Source organism: Biomphalaria glabrata, chromosome 9, assembly GCF_947242115.1.
Source record: "Biomphalaria glabrata chromosome 9, xgBioGlab47.1, whole genome shotgun sequence".
NCBI lineage: Eukaryota > Metazoa > Mollusca > Gastropoda > Planorbidae > Biomphalaria > Biomphalaria glabrata.
This window is the reverse complement of record NC_074719.1, coordinates 39,692,180-39,718,391: the sequence shown is the minus strand read 5'-3', so window position 1 is coordinate 39,718,391 and position 26,212 is coordinate 39,692,180. Positions and strand designations below refer to the sequence as shown.

At 36.7% G+C, this 26,212-nt stretch overlaps 1 protein-coding gene across 1 annotated transcript; it reads right to left on the bottom strand.

The window, feature by feature from the left end:
- Positions 1-1,623: 1,623 nt before the first annotated feature.
- LOC129928445 (uncharacterized) lies at positions 1,624-24,141 on the bottom strand. Its single transcript, XM_056042911.1, has 5 exons — positions 23,947-24,141; positions 19,717-19,852; positions 13,415-13,545; positions 6,017-6,125; positions 1,624-1,755 (listed from the first exon to the last, which is right to left on the bottom strand). The coding sequence occupies exons 1-5, from the start codon at positions 23,996-23,998 to the stop codon at positions 1,632-1,634; spliced, it is 552 nt and encodes a 183-aa protein (XP_055898886.1). The 5' UTR covers positions 23,999-24,141; the 3' UTR covers positions 1,624-1,631.
- Between the last annotated feature and the right edge of the window lie 2,071 nt (positions 24,142-26,212).

Genomic DNA, 26,212 nt, shown 5'->3' with positions numbered 1-26,212 from the left:
GGGTTTTGAGTTTAAAACCCCCTACCAGGGGTTTTGAGTTTACAACCCCCTACCAGGAGTTTTGCAGTTAAAGCCCCCTATTCTATAAACAAAACAAACAAAAATGCAAACGACAATACCCAAATTCCAAAAAAACAGCTAAGGAAGATTTTGACTTTAAAACCCCTCCAAAAATTACGATAAACACCCTCTCAATTTGAAAAAAGTAAATTACATATTTTAAAATTCTATGAGCCAAAGGGGTTTTGAGTTTAGTCCCCCTTCCAGTTGGGGTTTGAAGATAAAAAGATCCTATTCAATATAAAAAAAAAAGCAAATTACAAACTTTAAAATCTATAAGCGTAGCCAGCCAAAGGGGTCTTGAGTTTAAATCCCCCTTCATATGGTTTTGATGCTAAAAAATACCTTTTTCAATATAAAAAAAGTAAATTACACTAAAATGAGGGGTTTTGAGTTTAAATCCCCCTCCTCCAGAGGGCTTTTTTAAAATTTAAAACCCCTTCAGGTGGTTTTGAGTTTAAAATTCCCCTACAGAGCGTTTTGAGTTGAAAACCTCTCTCTTCAATATTATTTTAAAGCAAACTACAGTCACCAAATTCTATGACCGTAGCTAAATCGGGTTTTGAATTTAAAAAAAAAAAAAAAAAAAAATCCAGAGATTTTTTAGTTTAAAACCCTCAACAGATAATTTTGACGATAAAACTTCCCTTTTCGATATAAAATCTAAAGCGAATTACATGCATGTAATTCCAAGAGCGTAATCAAGAGAGGTTACGCATTTCTTCCAGTGGCTGGGCTCCATTAATAAATTGTGAATGGTCATCTGCCGAAATTGAAAAACACTAAATGTGGCTCAACAAAGATGGCTAAGACAGATTTGAGGAGTCAGTTATAGAGATCGGGTCTAAATCAAAGAAATCAAATACCGAACTGGGAGTGGAACCCTTAGTAAGGTTGTAACAGCGCGTCGCATGAGGTTTTGCGGGGCATGTTCTCCGACAAAATGAATTATGCATAATAAGAGTTGCAATGACATCCTAGTATACCTTGGCGTAACACTTTCATTGAGATCCTTAGAGAAGGTGGGAAGAGGCTTCAGACATTGCCAGTGACAGATTTTTGTGGAAACAGCTTGCCGGAAAATGCGCCGAACGGCGCGAGAGGGTCTAAGTCAGTAGGAATAGCACATAAGGTTTTTGAAATAAAACTTTATAATAGCAAGATAATGCACTGTAGATACCTCAGAAAATGCATATTGTTGGCTTTCAATACCAGAAATAGTGCTCGGCGGCGGGGCTTCGCCCCGCGCTGGGGGAGCGCTGCGAGCTCCCCCAGACCCCTTTGCTAACAAGTGCGGGGAGTCTTCAAGTTTTCCCCTAATTCCAGGAAGAACCTATTCTAGGGCACAATAAACGTTTTCCGAAAGGGTCAGAATTTATTAAAGATTAATTATGTACACACACATATATATATATATATATATATATATATATATATATATAAATTTCCGCGCCGGGGGGGGGGGGTCCCAAAAAAAAATCCATGCATTCAAGTCAATACATTTCACGTTTGATGTACTTATTTTATATAGCTGAAATAAAAATAGAATATGTACTTACATAGTCCATGTCTTAGTGCTCAGAGTCGTGTACATCCTTACATACTTTGAACCGTGATATGATTGCATTTATCTTTGTTTGTATTGAAATCATTTCTGTTCCACAGTAATGGGTCATAAAATGGCCGAAGCATAACCTTTATGTATAGGTAAAAAAAAAATAATTACATAAATGTTGCGTCACAATTCTTCGTGAAAAAAAAAAAGACAGATACATAAATTGTTTTTAAATGAGAACAAGAAACACATTTAAAATACTATTTATTAAAAAAACAATACTTTTTTTAGTTGGAGATTTTCAGACATGAAGGAAAAACTACAAATAGAAAGCTTTTTGGTCATCCGGTGCGCAAGATAAATGAATTAAAAGGAAGTCTTGAGAGCATCGCTTTTTTTTTGCTTTTGCAGCTATGCGATAATTCGTTTGCAATTTTAGTACCACAGAATAAAACATTCCTCGCTGTTCCATTTCTAGCACACTATAAAATCATAGTGGAGGAATCAGTAGACTTTTACTTTATGCACGTGGCCATCTCTCAAAATGTATTTAAATGGGCAACTAACAATATGTACTAAAAAAGATTTGTTATGTAGATCTAATGGGTTCAAACAAAAACTTCTCAAGAATCTAAAGTTTAGTTTAGAAATGATGTCATTAAATTAGAATTAGATCTAAATCTAAACTATGTAGATCTTGTCTATCATTTTCAAAAATAAAAAAAAAGGGCGTCACTTCTTTATTGATCCTTATGGAAATTCATTGTGATTACAAGGACTCTTCTTACATTAAAAGACAACACAACAGAATCATATAAATAGAACAGACACAACATAAAGAGTTCATTCAGCGACTACACACAACCATCTTGGTTCTTTTCATGTTTCCCTCTCACTAATACACTAATACTAACACTAATACTTCTGATCTCTTTCTACATTGCATTTAAAAACTAGATCTAGACATTTATTTTAAATTATTACATATTAAAATATGATTTACATTCACATTTCACGGCTTCTAACATATATTTGACACACGGATGTTTATTATAGATTTACAGGCTAGAGTGTATTTGTTTTTAAACATTAAGAATTGCGAAACTTTTCTTTTCTTAGTTGGTATCATTGTGGGATATCCAACTTCGAAATCTCTAGATTAAAACATATAGAGCGATGGTTTTCCTTTAAATTACTTATAAATGTTTGATTAAAAAACAATGAAAATTATTTTTTGCTCAGCTGCCTAGTATACTTCCAAATTAGCTTTACTATAGCACTACTTTGGTTGCTCTTTAGTGGTTTGGGTGCTGATTTTAGAAAGAGTGGCAGTCAGTAACATTGGAAGGTGGTCACTACCAATATCGCCTAGTACTTGATACGTTATGGCAGATTCAAAGTTATCAGAGACTAAAGAAAGATCTGGCCGTGATAGTGAACCATTGCTAGCATGCAGAAGAGTAGGAGGAGAGTTCTTATTTTGCAAAAGAAAAAGGTTAGTAGAATTTCACAGGTCATGAACTTTTGTATAAGATACATCATTATCATCACAACCCCAGGTAGTTTAATGGGCATTTAGATCTCCAGCTATGATAGTGTCTACAATTATTGTCTCCCTGACATTTAAAGACAGTTGTTGTTTTAGTGGATTATAAACATTTATGCACTATTTTTTTTTCCTAATTTCTAAAACCAAAGTATCTGTCATCAATTAAATTAAGTCTATGGTCACTTTCTTGGCAATTAGAGCATAAGCAAATGTAACCAAGTATCGGAAATCCTCACAGGACCAGCGGAAAACAGAGTACCCGGGTATTGAGACAGGTGACCCGAAAAAAAGCGCAGACTTATAATGATGTGTATAAAAGTTCCGGATTATTAGTAATTTAATGCATGGGCAGCATTTTTGTCGATGTCTCTTTCTTTTTCAATATTAATAGATTTGAAAGTATGCCATATTTCCAGAGAGCGAGAGTACTTTAAATTTTATATCATCCCCCTTTTTCACCAATGTTTAAATTGTATAGCTTTCTAAAATAGGATTTTTAAATGTGGTGACCCTCTAGCAATCAAGAGACAGTCACACAATGTACTCAAGCAGAAGTCTAAAGTTAAAGACAGCTCATATAAATTATGTAGTTAATGCGGCAAGAACCTTTTGACGCCGACCCAGAAATCTGTTACCTTCCAGCAAGGAAATACTCACAACTAAGACACCAGATCTCAAGGTGGTGAAGAAAATTTTGACTCCGAGAAACAGTCTCAGAAACATTATTATGACAAGAGGAAAGGAGTTAAGAGTCATAATCCATTACAAGGCGGAACGGCAGTTAGAATGACACTAATTCTAATTGGAAACCAGGAACAGTAGTTTCGTAACATTCTAAGCCTAGATCGTATAATGTCAAAAGTGGAAATCGGGTCCAGAGGAGAAACAGGAAACACATCAGAAAGTCTTCTAGGAAAGCAAACAGATTTGACAATAATTATTACTTTCCAGATGACATCTCAGAACAACAGCGCGTCAGTGCAACACCGCTGTTTATGTAATAAATGGATACAACGGCTACTTTTTTCTTTTCTGAAAGCGAAAAATCTTATGTTTTAAATCACTTATGCAAGCAGTTTTTTTCATAAAAATACACCACTTTTACAACTATTCACTATTAATAGTGACAAATACAAGATGCTCTTTATTAAGGAAATTACTATTTACTAAATTTTTAAAACAGTAATGCAAATATTTGTTGATTTTTGTCAAAAAAAAATCTTTTTACATTTGTATTGTCAAGTTACGTAAGGTCTGTTTGTTTGTTTGTAAAATGTTTTACATGTTTCGGATGTTCCTTCAGAGTTGAAGATGGTTTACTTCCGAGTCCAAACCTCCCGCAGGACGACGGGGGATGGCAGCGGGCAGGGTTTGAACCCTCGACCGTCGATAAATCCGAACGACAGTCCAGCGCGCAAACCGCCATTCTACTAACAACAACATTTACCAAAAATACATGTTTTAAAAGAAAAAAAATCTATTTAGTATGCAACAACAATTAATAAGTAGGTTTCCTATTCTCGCATGAACTGTAGCACTGTGTTTTTACACAATAGTACACCAGCTGTGATGGGCAGGACACGTCTGCAGAATGGAAGACCACCGCTTCTCTAAACGACTCTTGTATGGCCAACTAAGTGAAGGAAAGCGCTTGCAAGGTGGTCAAAGAAAGCGCTTCAGGGACACCCTCAAAGCTTCTCTGAAGGCGTTCAGCATAGATTCAGGCACCTGGGAGACAGAGGCACATGACAGAGCATCATGGCGTCGCGCTGTGAAAGCTGGCGCACAGGTTGCTGAGGAAAAGAGGACAACGCTGGCAGAAGAAAAACGCTAGAGAAGAAAAGCAAGGCCAATGACACTAGTTCCAGCTGGAATAACCTGCCCAGTGTGCGGCCGAACATTCCGAGCTCACATAGGATTTTAGGATTTGAATAAGAGATTAACTCCTTACGATCAATTAGATCAATTAGATATTCATTATAAGACATCAGTAAGGCCAGGTTCGCATTTAACTTCACATTCACTTTTACTTATCCTTTGCTCTGTTGGACCGCTGGGGCACCACACAAGATCTGTCAACCATCTCTCTCCATTCTTGTTTGTCATTTGTCTTTGATAGAATTTAATTCTGATGTTCTTTATAAAAAATATTGATACATTCTATTTTACCTACTTGGGTGGAGCACTTCAGGGACCCAATTTGAGTTTGTCCGACCACATACCAGACACAGAAATATTAGAGCTGTCCAACATGAACAGTATCAATACGACTAAAGAAAGGTCCCAACTTCGATGGGCGGGACATGTAGTCAGCTTGCAAGGGTGAAAGAGAGCCGAACCAACAAAAAGCTGACAGAAGAAGCAGGCCTATCTGCAACTGACCCAACCCACCCATGCCACGTATGTGGCCGGCTTTTTAAAGCGAGGATTGGAATGTACAGTCATCTTCGAGTCCATAGGAAATGAAAAATGTGCTCATCTTCGATCACGAAGGAGGAGCTATATATATATATATATATATATATACTAGTTAAAGAACTCAACTGCAGGACGTTTGGACTATGAGATAATGATCTTCATTTTTTGAAGACGAATATGAGCATAGAAACCAAACAAATTGTAACAGTATTCTGGCTAGATCTTTTTTTTTTCTCTTTTACACTCTACATTCTAATATTTTTTTTGTTAGGGTGGGGGGGGCACCACAAATTGTTGAACCTATGACAAACGTACCCTCCTCTGCCACTGGTTTAAACTAAGACATAAACTACAAATACTAAACAGAATCAAGACTACATACGGACACGTGCTAGTAGATGTCACACTTGCTACTGGACATATCAGTTTCTAACCTTATATCCCCGTATTCGCCGCTTCCTTTACAGTGACTTATAACTTGTCCTTCTAAGGTTTTAGTTACTTCATAATTGGTACAAGGAGAGGTGGACAGCATCCTGAAAGCTGGGACAAGAAGGTAAAGTAAGTTGTTATTGGATGTGTTTGTTACATTAGTAGTGTGATTGATGCGATGTCGTCAGTGGTCTTTGACAGAACTAGGGTCAAAGTACAATTCCCCTTTAAGGCCTTATGATCTATAGGTCAGATGATGTAAAGTTCAACTTTTTCTTTGTTAACGAGGATGTCAGGTGACCAGCACAACGACCAACCACCTTACTTTTCCCCAAATTATGTCAGGTACACATTAAAATCCAAGTCTTCACAAGGATTCGAACCCGGGACCCCCGGTTTGCAAGCCAAGCGCTTTACCACTCAGCCACATAGAACGAAAAAGAAAAACAGAAACAGAAGGAGTGAAAAAAAAAAGAAATTTCACAGTTAGAAAAAAAGTAAGAATAAAATGAAGAATAAGAAAGAAAGAAACAGAAGACTTAAGAAAGTAAGAAAAAAAAACAGAAGACTTAATTAAGTAAGAAAGAAAGAAACAGAAGTCTTAAGAAAATAAGAAAGAAAGAAACAGAAGTCTTAAGAAAATAAGAAAGAAAGAAACAGAAGTCTTCAAGAAAATAAGAAAGAAAGAAACAGAAGTCTTAAGAAAATAAGAAAGAAAGAAACAGAAGTCTTAAGAAAATAAGAAAGAAAGAAAGAAACAGAAGTCTTAAGAAAATAAGAAAGAAAGAAACAGAAGTCTTAAGAAAATAAGAAAGAAAGAAACAGAAGTCTTCAAGAAAATAAGAAAGAAAGAAACAGAAGTCTTAAGAAAATAAGAAAGAAAGAAACAGAAGTCTTAAGAAAATAAGAAAGAAAGAAACAGAAGTCTTAAAAAAGAAAGAAACAGAAGTCTTCAAGAAAATTAGAAAGAGAGAAAAAAAAAAGAAAACGATACAAAATCAAGATTAAGAAAAAAAAACATCTAAAAAGAAAGATGAAAAAATAGATGACAAAGAAAAAAGAAAGAAAGTAATGTTATTAAAACAAGATTACAAAAAATAGTTTTTTTTATCACAAAAACTTCGCCCATGTACCAGGAATATTTAAGTCATGGACTTGATCGTTTAAAGTAATACATTTTCAAAAAATTATTAAGCGGTTTTTTTTTTTCACTTAAAAGCAAACAGGACATAACTTCTCAATAACACGACTGTTCTAACCATAGACTTATATCTACAACTAGACTGGAAACCGGAAATAAATTCTTATCTGATCGATCGTGAACTTTGTGTAGAAAGTTGAATCAAGGCGTTGGTTTGTAAAGTCAAGTTGTTTTGTAAAGTCGTTGTTTTTTTCAACCCTAATGTATGTGACATATAATTTTTTATTTTTTTTTAGTTTTCTAGATCTAGTATTTGATTGTCAAAAATAAACAAAAAAATCACAATTCAGTGTTGCATTCAGTCTTTTGATAAAGATCATTATGTATCCAAAAATTGCAAAAATAATAATTATGAGACGAGAGTACTCTTATTTTTGATGTTCATTTACTAGATCTAGATCCAAAAATTTAAATTATATGTTACATTGGTTAGGGTTGAAAAATATAGCCTTTACATCTTTTAACTACTTTACAAAACAACGCCTTGATCCAACTTTCTACAAAATTTTCAAGACATTTGTAGTGTTAAAAGTCTCCATGTCCAGTCTAGATATAGTATATATAAGTCTATGGTTCTAACTATTCAGGAATTGGAATTTTAAATTACACATCTTGAAAGCAGAGTTTACTGATGGCCTAAGTACATCACAGAAACATCGCTGAGACGTTTTCGCTTAATATCTTGAGTAAAATGCAGCGAGCGCGCATTAAACTATTGTAAGCTATTTTATTAATGGTTACAGCGAAAATGGTTTTTGATTCTATTATAAAATTTCGTTGTATTTGACAATTTACCAATAGTCATTACATTGAAAAAAAAAAGTAAAATTATTGCATTAAGAAACATGGAGTTGAATATATTTTTTATTATAATTATTTTAGAGCTTCTTACGGAAAATGTTTTAAAATATGATAAAGTTTCTTAGCTGCTTCTGAAAAGGCCAATCAAACACTGAACACGTTTACGTCCTGCGAAACATCGTCAGGCGAAGCCTAGAAAACCAACAAAGGATGTCGACCAGTTTTGTAGATTGATAAAAACAAAGTTTGCTAGCGTCCAGCTGAATTACTCTGGCCAATAGCAAGAGAATAAGGCGTCTCACAACATTTTGTCTAGATTCAGCGCCATCTCTCATCTTATCCCCCATTTCTCATTCTTGTAGCCATCGACGATGTCATAAAAACACATTAAACAGGCTGCATTTGGGTTCTCATGGGGTAAACCAAACCGAGTTGGATTTCGAAGACTACTTAGAATTACTTGGAAATACAATTAATGTATTCACGAGATGACGGATACAGGCGCCCTCAAAATTACACATGTTGGGTGCAGGTTACCCAGTGCCGTCGTCAACATCAACCGTCATCAACATTGGTCCTACTGATCTTGAACAAAAAGAAATGTTAACCTATTTAGGCAGTGTTATTTGAAGTGATGGAAATGCCTATCATGGTACTGCATGCTGGATTGGAAAGCGGAAGCATTCTTTCAAAATATACGGCCTATCTTAACAAACAAATCCATTAGCCTGGAGATAAAAATCCACCTACTCAATACAATCATTATGCCAGCGGCAACATACGAATCGAGACGTGGAGGATTGAAAAAAAGCTGAGCATCGATGGATGAGAAGGAAACATACCAAAATAATGTTACCAATAGAAAAATGTATTACCTCACATGCATCTGCCGTCTACGAGAAGTGGCAACAGAACATTGATTGATATTTCTGAGACATATCATTAGACAAAACGAAACATGTTTACCAAAGTCAGCCTTAAAATGAAAGCCAAAAAAAGAGGCTCGCAAAATAGAGCCTTCCATTTCTAACAAGTCGTCAAACCTGAATTTCGTGGGCACCAGCTGGGAAGTGGCGGTGAATGTCGCCCTAATTTTATTTCTATGGAGAGAGCTTGCAGCTCTATGCGTCGAATGGCGCGTGAGGGGCTTTATTCTATGTGTTTCTCAATATTTTACAATAAAAAATGTTACGTTCGTCACTCTACTGGTCAGATAAGATGTTAGGAGGAGCGCCTTAAGATAAGAGTTGTCCTGGGTGAAGCGTTTTTCGATGTTTCTGATTCTTAGAAACTTTCTCCTGGCGTATGCGTCGTTTTTTTTCATATTAAGAAAATTACAAATCAAATACAATTAAATTATGAAAGTTTGGGACATGCTGATATTAAACTGAGACAGATAATCAATTTAGTAATTTTGAGCGGCCCCCAAAAGGAGAAAAGACGCTTATAGATTTTGTGTGGCCCGTCCATCTGTCCGTCCGTCCCGTTTAAAACTCAGAAACTCGAAGTATAAATGAAAATATGGAATATCATAATATTTTAGATCATTCAAGTTCTGATGTACTTAGTACTTAGTACTTAGGTCCTCCCGCGCCGTTCGGCGCATTGGGCGGCAAGCTGTCTCCATAATGATCTGTCACTGGCAATGTCTGAAGCCTCTTCCCATCTGGTGTCCACTGTTCTGAGGTCCTCCATGAAGGTGTGTCGCCAGGTAATACGAGGACGTCCCTGTTTGCGCTTTCCTCGTTTTGGCTTCCATGTTATCGCAACTCTTGGTGTGCGTAATTCATTTTGACGTAGAACATGTCCCGCAAACCTCATGCGACGCTCAGTCACAACCTCACTAAGTGTTCGACTCCCAGTTCGGCAAAGGATTTCCTTGTTTGAGATCCGGTCTGTGTAACTGACTCCCAAAATCCGTCTCAGCCATCTCTGTTGAGCCACATTTAGTCTTTTCTCAATTTTGACAGATGACTTCCATGTCTCACATGCATATGTAGCAGTTGGAATGACGATTGTGTTGAGAAGGTGTATTTTTGTCTCGAGTCCAATGGCTTGGCTAGTCCAAATAGGCTGCAGCCTTTGGAAAATGCTCCCTGCCTTTCCTATTCGGCACGCTACATCATGGTAAGCATCTCCATCATTTGTTATGATGCTGCCAAGGTACGTGAACTTGTCCAGCTCTTCAAGCTTTGACTCGCCAAGTCTGACGGGGACACCCTTTGCCTTATATCCCACTCGCATAATTTTAGTCTTATCCAAGTTTATGTGGAGGCCAATTTTGGGTGCCTCTCTGTCTAGGCTCTCCGTCATTTCTTGAATGCATTTATTTGTAGCCCCGAGTAGTGCAACATCATCAGCAAAGTCCAAGTCCGTCAATTGGAGTTGTTCATGCCATGGAATACCAAAGGCAGTCTGGTTCATTGCTCTCCTCATTATGTAGTCGATGGCTAGGAGGAAAAGGAAGGGAGATAAGATGCACCCCTGTCTCACACCTGTCTCGATTGTAAAAAACTCTGTTGTTCCCTCTTCTGTTTTAATGCAGCAACTAGACTGACTGTAAAGGTGTCGTAGGATCTGGACGAATTTTTCTGGTATACCGTATTCTCTAACTATTTTCCATAGTGATTCTCGGTGGACACTATCAAACGCTTTTTTGAAGTCCACGAAACTGATCGTTAGCCGTTGTTGGTACTCAAGACTTTGTTCTATGATATTTCGTAAAACGAAAATCTGCTCTGTACATGATCTGCCTCTTCGGAAACCTGCTTGTTCTTCTCTGAGCCTTTCATCTACAGACTGTTGAAGCCGTCTCAACAAAACAGTGCTGAAAACTTTGCCTGGGACAGAGAGGAGAGTAATGCCCCTCCAGTTGTTACAGTCTGCCAAGTTGCCCTTTTTTGGAAGCTTTACAATCACTCCCTTTTGCCAGTCCTCTGGGACTTTTGAAGTTCGCCAACAGAGATTTAAGAGATCAGTCATTCTGTTAACAATGCACTGTCCCCCATATTTTAGCATTTCTGCTGATATCATGTCTAGTCCTGGTGCTTTGTTATTCTTTAGCACTGCAATGGCCATGGTAACCTCCTCAGCAGTTATTGGGTCTGTCTTGACCTTGAGATCATTGTCTGGAGAGGGGTCCTTGAATATGTAAGTTAGGTCTGGCGACAGTTGGTTAAGGGTCTCTTTAAAGTGCTCTACCCATCTTGCATCCTGTTCTTCTTTCGTTAACAAAGTTTTGCCTTGCTTGTCTTTTATTGGTGCCCCATGTCCACTCTTTGCTCCAGTGAGATCTCGGACAATACGATGGAGGGTTTTTGTGTCATTTCTGCTTGCAGCTGCTTGTGCCACTTGTCCCTTCTGCTCAATCCAGTCCCGTTTATCTTGCCGACAGCTTCTCTTTACTTTCAGATCTGCTTCCCTATAGGCTTCTTCCGCTAGGCTGCGATCCTGTGTTTCATTTTTCTGATCTCGTCTACGTTTCGCCTCTTTCCTCTCATCTATCAATTTCCATGTTCTGTCTTGTATCCACCGTTCCTTGTATGAACCTCGCCTCCTTCCGATAACTTCTTCTGCGCACCCAATAGTGGTATATTTGAAGTTGGCCCACTCTTCTTCAAGGGTCAATATATCTGCAAGAGCCTCAAAGCGGTTCGTTAGTTTCAATTGGAACTGTGCTGCAGTATTGCCGTCTTTAAGCTTCTCTACATTAAATGGGCGGGGTCGTGTGGCTCGTTTTGGTTGGCGTTTCAATCGGAGCTTACATTTGCCACTGACAAGGTAGTGGTCTGAGCCGATATCAGCTCCTCTGCGGGTCCGCACGTCTAACAGAGACGACCTCCATCGTTTGGAGATGCAAATGTAATCTATCTCGTTGAAGGTTTCTCCATTTGGTGATCGCCATGTTTTTTTGTGTATTTGTTTGTGCTTAAAATATGTGTTTCCAATTGAAAGGCTGTTGGATGCGCAGAGAGAAATCAAACGCTCGCCATTATCACTGATGTTTTCTGCAGAGCCATATGGTCCCATTACATATTCAAAGCCAGTTGGGTTGGGATTGATTTTGGCGTTAAAATCTCCCATCAGTAGAATTAGGTCGTGAGTAGGTGTTTCATCAAGAGTGGTTTGTAGTTGATTATAGAACTGATCTTTGATGGTATCTTCTGCATCCTCTGTAGGGGCATAAGCTTGGATGGTAGTGACTTTAATTTGCTTTGTTTGGAGTCGAGCTGTAATGATGCGGTCACTGATCGGCTTCCAAGCAATTATTGCTGAAGCTGCTATTTTAGACATGATGATTCCTACACCACCAATGTGCTCCTTGTCATGTCCTGAATATATTTTTGTCTTGCCATCATTGATAATTTTTCCACTTGACGTCCACCGCATCTCGCAGATCCCAAGGATGTCCAGCCGATATGAGTCAAACTCTCTTAAAAGTTGATGTAACGGCTACTTTTTTCTTTTGCCAAAATTGAATCATCTAATTTTAAAGATTATCTATGCAAGCAGATTTTTTAAATAAAAATACACAACTTTTACAACTATTTACCATACATAGTAACAAACACGGGAGGCTAGTTAGAGGGGGATATGACAGCTTATCATATTTTTAACATACTTATGCAAACGGTTTAAGATTTTTTTTTTTACATTTGTATTGCCAAGTGAAGTAACTAACATACTAACTACTACATTTAAACAAAAAATGTTAACTATTTTTTAAAGAGAAAAAAATATTTTTATGCATTTAAGTTGGACAGAATGTAAAACAACTGTTAGTAAGTAAGTTGTTTTTCATATAATCGAGTTAACTGCAGGAGTTACCTATTGCTATAGAACACTTAATCGTAGGGGTTTTCTTTTACGGATTTTTTTTTTTCTTGAGGATTTGAAAAAGAGATTGACCATTTACAAAACAATTAGATCAATTAGATATTCATTAAAAGACATCAGTTAAGCCAGGTTCACATCTAACTTCACATTCACTTTCACCTATCCTTTGGTCTGCTGGACCGCTGGGACACCACACAAGATATGTGAACCCTTTTTTTTTCTCCATTTTTCTCTGTCTTTTGTCTTTGATAGAATTTCATTCTGATGTCCCTTCTGAAAATTTTGAAACCTGCCTTTTTACTTGACTTGGATGACCACTTCGGGGGCCGATTTTGAGTTTGTGTATCCACAAAAACTGTTTTTGTAACCTTGTTATTTTTAAAAGTTGCATTTTGGAAAAAAAGAATTTTTCCCACTTGGGTATTATCTAGATACAATAGAAGACATGTACTACCTAGAAATAATAGAAAACATGTTCTATTTAGACACAAGAGAAGACATGTATTTATCTAGACATTAGAAGATATGTACTATTTAGACATAATGTAAGACATGTACTGACTTTCATTGCATTTAATTGAGCACAAGAAGAGAGCCACCATCAAATCAACACGGGCCTGAATCATATCTTCCTGGCAATCTATTTCAAGGTCACTAAGGTTATGTATGCACACTCGGGCATTTTTATTTAATCTGCACAAAAAAAATATCAGAAATATTTTATTTGTTATTACAGAGAAATAAATTATGGTAGATAAGTAACTTTAAGAATTAATTAACAGAGACATCTTGTTGATATAAATAGACATTGACATCTTGTTGATATAAATAGACATTGACATCTTGTTGATATAAATAGACATTGACACTATCATTTATTACCTTTCAAGTAATTACATAACATGCACAACATAACGAGGCACGGTGGCTGAGCGGTAAATCGCTTGGCTTCCGAACCGGGGTCCGGAGTTCGAATCCTGGTGAACACTGAGATTTTTAATTTCGGTAGGGCGCCTCTGAGTCTACCCAGATCTACTGGGTACCTGACATTAGTTGGGGAAAAGTAAAGGCGGTTGGTCGTTTTGCTGGCCACATGACACCCTCGAACACCGTAGGCCACAGAACCAGATGACCTTTTCGTCATCTACCCTATAGATCGCAAGGTCTAAAAGGGGAACTTTTTTTTTTACTTTACAACATAAATTGACGCTATATAAACATAGTAGCACATTTTCCTTTTAAAGTTCTTAAACAACACTTCTAGTTGTCATGACTGGCACAACAAGCTCTCTAGAAGTATGTGTACAACTGTTTTTTTTTAGTTCTAACAGTTGGTTGTAGGGTGTTTTTTTCTGTTTCATAGTACCCAGAGATGTCTTTTTCTGTATCGTAGTATCAAAAGATGTCTTTTTGTGTATCGTAGTACCAAGAGTTGTCTTTATCTGTATAGTAGTAGAAAGAGATGTCTTTTTCTGTATCGTAGTACCAAGAGTTGTCTTTATCTGTACAGTAGGGTCTAAGTCAGTATGAAAAGCACATTAGGTTTTTGAAATAAAACTTTTTAATAGCAGGAAAATGCACTGTAGATACCTCAGAATATGCATTTTTTTGGCTTTCAATACCAGAAATAGTGCTTGGCGGCGGGGCTTCGCCCCGCGCTAGCGCTCCCCAGACCCCATTGCTAGTAATGGCAGGGAATCTACAATTTTATGGAAACAGCTTGACGGCTAATGCGCCAAACAGAGCGGGAGGGTCTAAGTCAGTAAGAATAGCACATTAGGTTTTTGAAATAAAACTTTTTAGCAGGAAAATGCTCTGTAGATAACTCAGAATATGCATTTTGTTGGCTTTCAATATCAGAAATAGTGCTTGGCGGCGGGGCTTTGCCCCGCGCTGGGGGAGCTCCTAGCGCTCCCCCAGACCCTCTTGCTAATATTGGCGGGGAATCTACAATTTTTCCACTAACTCATGGAAGAACCTATTCTAGGGCACAATAAACGTCTTCCGAAAGAATGAAGGGTCAGAATGCAATAAAGATTATTTACACACACACACACACACATAAATACATATTTAAAAAAATTCGCGGGGGGGGGGTCGGGAGAAAAAAAATCCCCCCCAAACCCCCCCCCCCCGAAAAAAAAATCCTGGCTACGCCCATGGTACCAAGAGTTGTCTTTATCTGTACAGTAGTACAAAGAGATGTCTTTTTCTGTACAGTAGTACCAAGAGTTGTCTTTATCTGTACAGTAGTACCTAGAGATGTCTTCGAAACACTTGTTTAAAATCGTTGATTTTGCTGTAAAAATCTATTAATACATTTTTATTTAAATTGTTTATTCTTTACATTTTTAGTTCTATATCCATCCATCCATCTTTTCGTCCATCCATTTAATTATCTATCCACTTATCAACTTATCCATTTTCCCATTCATCTTTTTATCAATCCACCCATTCATCCACCATTTATCCATACAGTCATCCAACCTTCTATTCATCCATCCATTCGTCCATGTTTCTATAAGCTTTACGTGTTTGTGATGTTACATTAGATTTGAAGATAAATCTACTTCCTTATCCCTAACATCCCACAGGACGACGGGATGGCAGCGGGCCCGGGACCATCGAGACGAACGAATGACAGTAGAGCGTGCATACCGCACGACCAGCAGCCATCCATAAAAACAATAATATCAAGTAATTGCAGTAATAACAAGTATCACTGAGTCTTCTACTTATAAGCAGTAGTGATGGTGAATAAGTTATTTCACTTATGGAGCATCTCGATGCTAACCAGGCGAGATATGGATCTTTCCAACTTGTGTGTGTTGACTATCTGCTTAACGATACACCTCAATATGACCATTTGATTTGAGGTTACGTGGGGCTTGATATGGTTATCTTAAAACCCCATTCGAGTGTTTCTTCTACTCAGCATAATATTCATAAAGAGTTTCACCTTTTTTCTGATTTCTTATCAATAATTTATATCAGTCATTGACAGTGTTAAACTTCAGTACTATATAGCACAAATTTTTCAATTATTTTGTCTACTGTTTTCACATACTTGAAAATTATTGTAGATGTCACGAGCGGGTTTACCAATCATAACAATAAATCTTTCTTCACTGGCTTAGGCTTCGTATTCTTCTCAGTGGCAATTATAAACAGTTATATTTTGTCTCCATTTTTCATTCTCTATGACAGATTAACGTCACTGGTATAGTGTAATGGAATAATTCCAAAATCTGTTTAGATTATATATCTATGTCTAGATCTAAGACAAAAACGACACTGAATAAATAACATCACGTGATACAAAATAATTATCGATCTCTAAATTCACTTTCAGCAATTAAGAAATCACTATCTGACACCAGCGCTTTAATCACTAGCATATCAGATCTAGATTTCCTCATCTGATACCAGCTCTTTAAATCAGCCACTTTTGATGTCAGCGCTGGTAGTCTGACACCACGTTCTGATATTACAAAGAAATAAATTATTGTAGACAATTAAACATAAGAATTAATTAACAGAGACTTCATGTATATAGACATTGAAAATGTTGTTATAACCCCGCCATGCGCACCGCTATTCAAGATAGTGCAAAAGTAAAAGGTGCGCGGTGCCAGAAACTAGACAGAAAAAGATGTTGACATTAGAAGAGAAAGATTTCCGCACAAGTCTAGAGACTTGAAGAGGCTGTGCTAAAGACACATGAAGCGAAGAACGTAATCATCTTCTTTTTTGAAATATAGTCTGTAACATTTAAGATAAGACAGATTTTGTTTGATGTACTTGTGATGTCCTGTGAATAAACTTTGTTGCCTGGGATTATAGGCAACTCAACGGGAAGAGGTAGGATTGGAACTCAATGGCATCTTTGAAGCTATTACATCAACTCTTAATTAAAGTGCTAAGACAAGAGCTTCGGTACGGAGAATTAAAACCCGTTAGTAGCAGGGAAACCCTCAGGGCTCGTCTCTGGCAAGCCCTGATCGATGAAGAAGAAGATCCGGAGACGTACCAATTTAAAATTGAACCTGGGATTGTTGAGGTCATTGGCAGAGATCCAGGAAACTTCAGGGATGCATTTAATGAGCTAATGAACATGATTAGGAACATGATGGAGAACATGAGTAGGAACATGATGTTGAACAAGGTAGATGAATATGAAAGTGTATTGCAAGTAAAAGACCAAATAGACCAAAGTGACAAAATTGTGTCGCAAGAGAAAGGAGGAATAAACTCGTTAGTGAAGGAGCAGTTACCTGGTCAGGACTGTGGCTGCACAAACAGTGGTGATGGAGGCGCTGGTGATTGGAGCGCTGTCTGTGACTGTGTTGTGGGCAAGTCTTGTGGGTGTGAAACGTGGCAACGATTAGTGCGACGATCTCAACGGCATGTACCGAATCGAAAGAAAAGAGACAAATGAAGGAACTGAAGTCTGTGATGTGCCTGAAGTGTTGGCTCCTAATACACCTGCAACGAGGTGTTGACACCGCCATTCAAGAAAGTGCAGAAGGTGCGCACCGCCATTCAAGAAAGTGCAGAAGGTGCGCACCGCCATTCAAGAAAGTGCAGAAGGTGCGCACTGCCAGAAACTAGACAGAAAAAGATGTTGACAGGAGAAGAGAACTATTTCCGCCCAAGTCCAGAGCCAATAGGAAGAGACTGTGCTAAAAGAAGATGTTGTTCTTATGTATTTGTGATGTCCTGTGAATAAACATCCTTGCCTCGTTGAGTTGCCTCCCTTAAGTTATTACAATATCTTTTTATTCATTCACATTGTTTCAAGTACTTTTAAAAAAATGCACAACAAAAAATTAACGTAACATAAAAATAGAAGCAAAACTTACAAAAAAAAAAGTTAATATTAAATTTAATTGAATAAATTAGTTTCGTTCAGTAATGTGATTAAATTTGCAATACATTTCAGGAAGTTTTGAGATTGGCCAATATGAACAGCATGTATGCTCTCCTGACACAAAGAAGATTACGCTGGCTCGGACATGTCACCCGCATGCCAGATGGTAGAATCCCGAAAGATATCTTATATGCTGAGCTTGTGGAAGGAGTCAGACCCAAGGGCCGCCCAAGACTAACATATAGAGATGTCTGCAAGCGAGACATGAGAGCCACAGGCATCAGTGAAAGTATGTGGGAAAACATAGCCAAAGACCGGAGTGCATGGAGACAGACTGTGAGTGCTGGGACAACCCTTGCTGAGAACAAAAGAATTGAAGCGGCTTTAATCAAGAGGGAAAAAAAGAAAGCTGCCCTGTCTGCTAGCCCTAAATCAGAGGCATACACATATACGAATTGTGGCAAAGTCTGCCGTTCTAGAATTGGCTTGATTAGCCACACCAGATTCTGCCCCGTCTCAAGATTAAGCCAAAACCAGTGACTCACTTGGGCGCATCCATTGCCTTTCGAGACAAAAGGAGCCATATATATATATATATATGTAAATGAACGTTGAATGACAAGACGAATACCAGAGACTGATTGAATGGTGTAATACTGGGTTCTTACTTCCTGAAGTGCTCTAGACACGTGACGAGACAAACACTATACGACTGACTCAAGTCCGTTCAGCAGACAACATGAAGATTTTATTTACAACATAATAATAATATACTGCACTCCTTGTTAGTGCTACAAGTCAAGAAATAATAATCATATCCGCATAACAGCGGTATCAAAAGTATCCAATACGTTAACAACAAGTCACGTCCGCATCTCAGCGGGTAACAATAAGAACAATTACTACTAGTGACACTGGAGCTTCAACTATAGATATCCATTGAAATACGAATAATACCTTAATATTCAATAAGCACATTATGAAATCAACTCTCAAATATTATTAATCAACAATGACTAGTCCTTCGACTCTCATGCTATATGCATACATATCCACCAGTCCAGGAGGAAACGTCCAACCTTCCTGTACCGGGAGCAAGACCTTACTGACTTGACTTAACTCAAAGTCAACTCTATTCACTCTACTTCCTGTTTTCTACATCAGGAATTCCACGTGTCTTTTAAACTCTTAACATGACGTGAACTTTAGATCATGCAATGTCAATTGAGACTGTGACAATATATATATATATATATATATATATATTATATAATCTATGGTATAGACTAACAAAAACAAATCTGATCGATTAGAAATATTTTTATGCAATGATTTTCTTTAAAGCAATTTATCACTTTTAACTTTCTCACTGAGCTATGATCCTATCAACCAGAGCACTACTTTAAGAGAGTCAAGCAAATCTAATAAATTCGATTCGAGTTGGTCTACAGCTCGCAGTACATTTCACGTAAGAAAGAATACAGATATGATCAAAGATTTAAATAAATAAATTGTTAATTTACATTTCAATAAAACAGTTCATGATGTTCATTCATGTATGAATAATGTGTTGGTTTTTTACTAAAAAGCAAAAGGAGATAAAGTGAATAAAGTAACTTAAAATTGTCGGAAATTTTAATATCGCTCACAGTTTAATTAGTCCCTTTACGGCAGGGGTTCTCAACCTGTGAGTCACGACCCCCTTGGGGGTCGATTGACGATTTGCCAGGGGTCGCCTAAGACCATCGAAAATATGGATTGTTATTGTCTATTCTTTTATTGCTGTATCTGTATGTGTGTGTGTGTGGGGGGGGGGTCGCGTCAGAGTGGGGGATTGTAAAAAGGGGTCGCAAACTTAAAAGGTTGAGAACCGCTAACCAACATGTCTGCTGGATTCGTAAGTATATAATATAAATTTACCAGCTGTATATTATGGCATAACTAATACTTAATTACTGGCGTAACAATGTGATGAATTAGCATAAATTACTTACCTACAGTATTGATCATAATAGCTTTGGTTAGTTAAGGACCACAGTCTCAAAAATTCATACTCCCTAAATAAGTCAGTGTTGAAACAACTACTAATGTTAGAACACTCAACATCACTTCGTAACGAATCCCAACAGTCTGATAAAAAATATAGACATATATAGAAAAAAAATAAAAACTTAAAAAAAAACAACATATATTGAGTAAAATTGCAGCAATAATTTTAAAGCAAGGTTACACAGACAAACTCAAAATCGGCCTTCGAAGTGGTATAATCAGGCAGGTAAAAAGTCAGGTTTCAATATTTTCAGAAAGAATATCAGGATGGATTTCTATTGAAGGGAAATGAAAAAAAGAATAATGAAGAAAGAAGGAAGAAGGTTGACAGATCTTGTATTGTGTCCCAACGGTCCAGCCAGTGGCGGACTGGGTATCAAAATCGTCCCGGGCCAAAATCGGCCATATGAACCTGCCCACAAATGAATGGCATGTCATATTATGGGCGTAGCCAGGATTTTTTCGGATTGTGTGGGAGACCTTTTTTCATTCTTTCGGGCGTTTTTTTTTTTAGCCTAGAATAGGTGCTTCTTTTAATTAGTGGAAAGACAGTACACACCAACAAGGACAACTAGTGGGTCTGGGGGGAGCGCTGTGAGCATTATTTCCGTTATTTTAAGCTTTACAAAATGCATATTCTGAGGTATCTACAGTGCAATCAGCTTGCTACTCTTCCGCTAAAAAGTTCACAAATCCAATCCACTATTCACTGCACTTAATAAATGGAGTCCAGCGACTGGCAGAAAATTGTAACTGTAGTTTTGGTTTAGTTTTTGTATTTGAGGGGGAGGATAATCACAAAACCCCTTTTGGCTACGCTTAGGAAATTTGGTGACTGTAGTTTGCTTAAGTTTGGCATGTTTCATGTGTCAATCAAGCATGCTGATCTGGGACTTAAAAAAAAATATGCTAAGTCATTGGTTTTCCTGGCTGACTCAGGCAACCCATTACAATAAAAGATAAGAGAATGCAGAACGGTTAGAGGGGCACTTACAAGTAAATTCTCAAAAAAACGCGAATTGTATATGAATATATTATGTTTCATTATTTAAAATATAAATATAAATCTCCTTTGATTAAATATTGGATGTGACAACGCCATAGGTCTATTAATTATTATAATTATTATGATAATTTTCATCATTAATGACCTTACACTATGCATACTAAGCATAAGGTTTTCATTCATTATAATAGTAAAAAATGATTTAAATCTAGTTTTTTTTTTTAATATTTTTTTTTATAAACCTTAAGAGTAATATTTTTAGATCTATGTTATTAAAAATAAACAAAAAGAAAACTTCCCTCTCTGTATAAATCTCAAAAAGATGAAATCTATACCCCTATTGAGTTGTGAAAAAGTTGGGTGGTTTTGCGATTTCGCGGCCTTGTGTGTGTGTGTTAAAGCTAATTCCTATTTAGTACTGTTAAAGAGTTTCTTCTTCTTCTTCCTCATTCTCATTTTTATGTTGGAGCGTTCAGATGACTAGACCAATATATGAGATGAACTTCTCAGTAGTTTCCAAAACAGGGAGCTCTCCATAGAGTTTTTTTTTTCTATTTGGGTGTTTTGGGGCCAGTGTCTTGTACGGGTCTCTTGGTAAAAAGAGCAGTTTTGAAGGACATGTTGTCTCATTCTGTTGTGTCCGGTCCTGAGTCGAAAGAGTCGACGTTGATCTTGTCAGGATAGCTTATAATAGGCATCATCTTTCTTGTGATTTGGATGAGAGCTTGTCCATTTCTTATTTAATTTATTCACTATTAGTTTCTTAATCTCTTCTGGATAGAGTGCAATAATTAATTGTGAGTTTGTTCTCCCACTCTTGGCGAGTGTGTCAGACTTCTCAGTTCCTTCTAGTTCTATAATCTATATGTGCTGGTATCCATTGTATCCTTTAAAGAGCTAATTGTCGCCCCTAATTTTTTCTGCGTTATATCAATGTTTTCTAACTTAACCTCTCTCATCCCTCTTGTTCGTTAACTGACAATGGAACCATCAAAAGACGGGGAAGGGAGGGGGGCAGGGAAGGAGCAAAAACAATAGGGAGTCCCATCAAACGTACGTGTGTCTGCCAGCAAAATGTGAGGCCAAATACAACCCGGAAGACATCAAAGCAGTGTTTAAGTTCATGCCGCCCGTGCATATCAAAAAGTAAGGTCTAACGTTTTGCAAATGATAATACGTATGCTACAGTGTATAGTGTAATTTTTTTTTATTTTCTTGTTGAATTTAAAAAAAAAAAATTAAGTGTAATAATAATAAAAAAAACAAACAAACGTGTTCTTGCATCTGTGTCTCTCTGCTGTCATTTTTTTTTAAGTTGTCTGCATTGATAATGCGGCCCATTTAGTACCGGCCCACCGGGCATTTGCCAGTTTGCCCATTTAGCCAGTCCGCCCCTGGGTCCAGCAGATTTAGGGATAAGTGAAAGTGAAGGGGAAGTTCGACGTGAGCCTGGCCTAACTGATGTCATAAAATGAGTATCTAATTGATCTATTTGTTCTGTAAAGGGTCAATCTCTTTTTCAAAACCACAAGAAAAAACAATAACATTTCCTTAAAAAATAAAAAAAAAAATCATTTAGTTAAGTGTTCCATAACCATGATTGCATACTGCAGTTCACGCGATAATATGAATAACTACTTATTAATTGTTGTTCTAAATTATGTTCCATTTATATGCATAATAAATAGATTTTTGCTCTTAAAAGAAAAAAGTAAACATTTTTTGGTTGCAACGTAAGGCTAATGATTCTATTGAGTATTTCCAATGAGAAAACTACAAAATGCAATGTTTAATCGTTTAATTAGATGTATCCTGTTAATGTACCATTGTTATAACAAATATCTTTTTTTTTCTAATATTGTACATCAGACATAACCTAATGATATTTCAACAAAACTTTGTATAAAATTTTACTTTTGAAAGTTTATATCTATCTACACAGATATAATTTTTTTTTGTAAACGTGTTTGTTATTGCTTCACAAATATTGCAACATTTATTCTACATCATCATAGTCGATATTGTACATATGTGTACTATTTAAAAAAAAAGAGAGAGGGGAAGAGGAAAATAGAGAAAGTGGGGGGGGGGGAGAAGGGGAAGAAAGGAAAGAGGGGGAAAGAAAATAAAAGAGAGAAAGAAAAAAAAAGAAGAAGAAAAAAGAAAAAAAAATTCTGTACGACTCTAATAGACTAAAAGACAGTCACAAAGATATTGTAGCAAAGATACTGACTCTAGCAGACATAATTGCCACCTTGATGATGAGGAAGTACTGTTCTGAATCGTAAAGGAGGAAATAAAAAATTGTGATATGAAGGGCAAAAGGAATAAATAAAGCCACAATATTGTTGTTTGGATGCTTATGTACGGATACACGTTTAATAAAAAATAAACTTGGGACATGTGAAGTGCAAGTCATTGTTTATAAGAGAAGTTTGATCCAGTTATTTAAAGTGTATTTATGAAATATATAATACGTCTACCAAGGTTAAGCTTTATTAGCTGTTTGGAGCTAAAAGGCCAACAACCGACCAACAAACAAAATTAGGGGAGGGGGGGGGTGGAGCAAAAAAAAAGTTTATTTTTATTGTAAATATTAATCCATGTCTGAATTTTATTAAAATTACATAATTACAAATGTTTTAAAATTAAAATATCTAAAGTAAGAGACGTCGTTTCATCTTCTATTTGGACCTTGGCAAATTTAGACCATTTTCGTGAAAGGTGTATAGATATAAATTGAAATGTATTATAGTGACGAATTTTGTTTGAAAAAAAATGGTCCAAGACATAGAAGTACTTAACAAGAAGATTGTCTAAAAAAAGGGCATGCCAATTACAGACGTCCGTGCTCTATACCTACCTAGAATGTCCCTCGCATAGCACTATTGGCCAAGCTATACTCTTTTTTTATTAGATTTAAAATGGCACTCCACTTTTTTTTTTTTTTACTAGGATGATTAGGGCGTTCTGAAAGAAAACACATCAATATTGGCATTTTCGATATTCTCTTTTTATACTACAAGAAAAAGTGAGTTGTAGACGCCCCGTCCCGACATTAGACTTCTTGTCCACTGATGAGCTTTGTAAACACCGGCGCAGAAACTTAGGTACAAAAATATTAAAGAAATTTTATAATTAAAAAGCGAGTGTCATACAAAGGAATTACCTGAAACAGCCAGGAGTGAAGCAAGACAACTTAGCAGCAGAGGGTGAAACATTTTCTGGTTCTGAAAACACAACGTCTTCCACGGACTGGTTCTGGAACGTCTGACGCAAGCACCAACTGACAATGGACCTCATTCACCAATCGTAAACAAACAACATTTAACCACGTGATTCTCTATCTCTTCTATACAAATTATGTAATCCATAAAGGCTGTCACGTGATACGTTTTTTTCCTTGTTTAATCAATATTATCATGTGGCTAGATGTTGTTTGTTTGCCATTGGTGAATGATTTCCATTACAGAAACGTAGATCTCAAATGTTTAAATGTGGATCCCAATTTCATTTTTAGCAGCCCCCGAAAGGGGAAAAGACGCTATTAGTTTTATGTGGTCTGTCTGTCCGTCGGTCCGTCCTTCCCGTTTAGATCTCAAAAACTAGAAAAGAAAATGAAAATGGGACATCATGATATTTTAGATCATTCAAAGTTCTGATACTTTTTTCGTTCAAACACAAAGCACTATATTTTACTGCTTAAAGGTAAATGAGAAATAAATGACACTTTGTCTTTATGATTTGCATATATTTACTTTTCATTGCGTATTCACCATTGTCATGTTTTATTTCTCAATTTGAAAAGCATGACGGAGCATGGTAAAAATCTCGAGCAACTGAATCCGACAATGTTACAAGAGTTTTTGCGACAATTAGTGAAAAAAGCCAAAATTCCATTGCGAAGGTTGAACCTCCTTATATTTCTCCCGATCAGGACTTCTAGGGCAGTCTTTGCAAGACAAGAACGATGTCATCTTCTGCATCAAATCTACTTCTGTTTTTAACAAGTTGAAAAATCATGTTTTGCAAAGATATGTTGTTGGAAATTTAACTCATTGAAGATGACAAAGATGTCGACTAGACGTATTTTCAGTAGTTCACTTTCAGCGCTAAGGAACGCTTACAACTGTGGGTTGTTTTCTACTTAAAAACGAAGATATAAAACTTGCCTCGTGAAAATCACTTCACTTTCGTTGGGAATTAGCAGAACATTTGAGGACGCTTTGAAAACAGTTCATTTCCCAACAGTAACATCTTTTTTTTTTTAATTACTTCTTGTGGAAATTACTAATATTCGTCTATGAATCATACAGTGAGTTCCAAAGACAAAACGCATTATTTCTGCAGCTAGTAAGGGCCACTTGACACATGTTGAAACAAAGAACAATATCCAATCATGCTTGAAGTAGAATCTTTGGAGACACTAGAAATATTACTTCAAGAAATTTAGTCTGATACATCGGATGCTGTAGCGGTCGTTTCAAGAGATTTACAAAAAAATTACCATCTTTTAGCTCGGATAAACTGGCTTTCTACACAGAATCAGCTCTACATCTAAAATATTGTATGTTCTTGTCAACAAAGCTTGGGGATGTTTTATTTCAAAATGATGTTTCAGAGCGTTCTGATAATTATATTGCACTACAATTGAAGTATTGAGGTTTTTCTATTTCCGCTTTAACTATTGAAATAAAACCATAGCGTCAAAAATCGTCATTATATAATGTATATATTATTTTTCCGAGATTTTCATGATTTGTTCCATAATGCTAATATTACCTTCAATAACATGATAGCGTACTACTGATATTAAATAAATATACTTTTAAAGTACGTGCGTAAATCTTCAACATAAAAATAATATCTAAGATTCTGTAATGGTGAAACGCGCATTTTATCGCCGCTGACCGAAACAGTAACTTTCACTGTTACAAATATTTATGCTGCGAAAATCAAAATGCTTGTAAGGTTATGATTCAGTTGTTTTTAACATCTATTTTCAAATGACAATTATAGGAAAAAATTATACCCATGACCAATTTTGAACATTGACAAGTCTTAGGCAGCCCCTGGAAAATAGTAATTCGACCCCCAAGGGGGTCACGACCCACAGGCTGAGAACCCCTGCTTTATAGGATCTCCCATTATTATTGTTACCTCCCTTGATGGGATACAATATTCATTTGTTAGCTCCCTTCATTTATGAGACTAGCTTACAGTTTCTTTACATCATTCTGAAGATGTCCTTCACAGAAAGGTATCTACTACCAAATGGTGTTATTATGATTAACTGACTTATACATCATATCGTTGCAGCTTTTATCTATAGTTAATCTGCACTTGGTGACTTACCAACTCATTGCTGATGCCAGAATTGTTGATACCAGATCTGCCGACAACTCAGCCCAGATCATACATTACGAGCGTCCAAA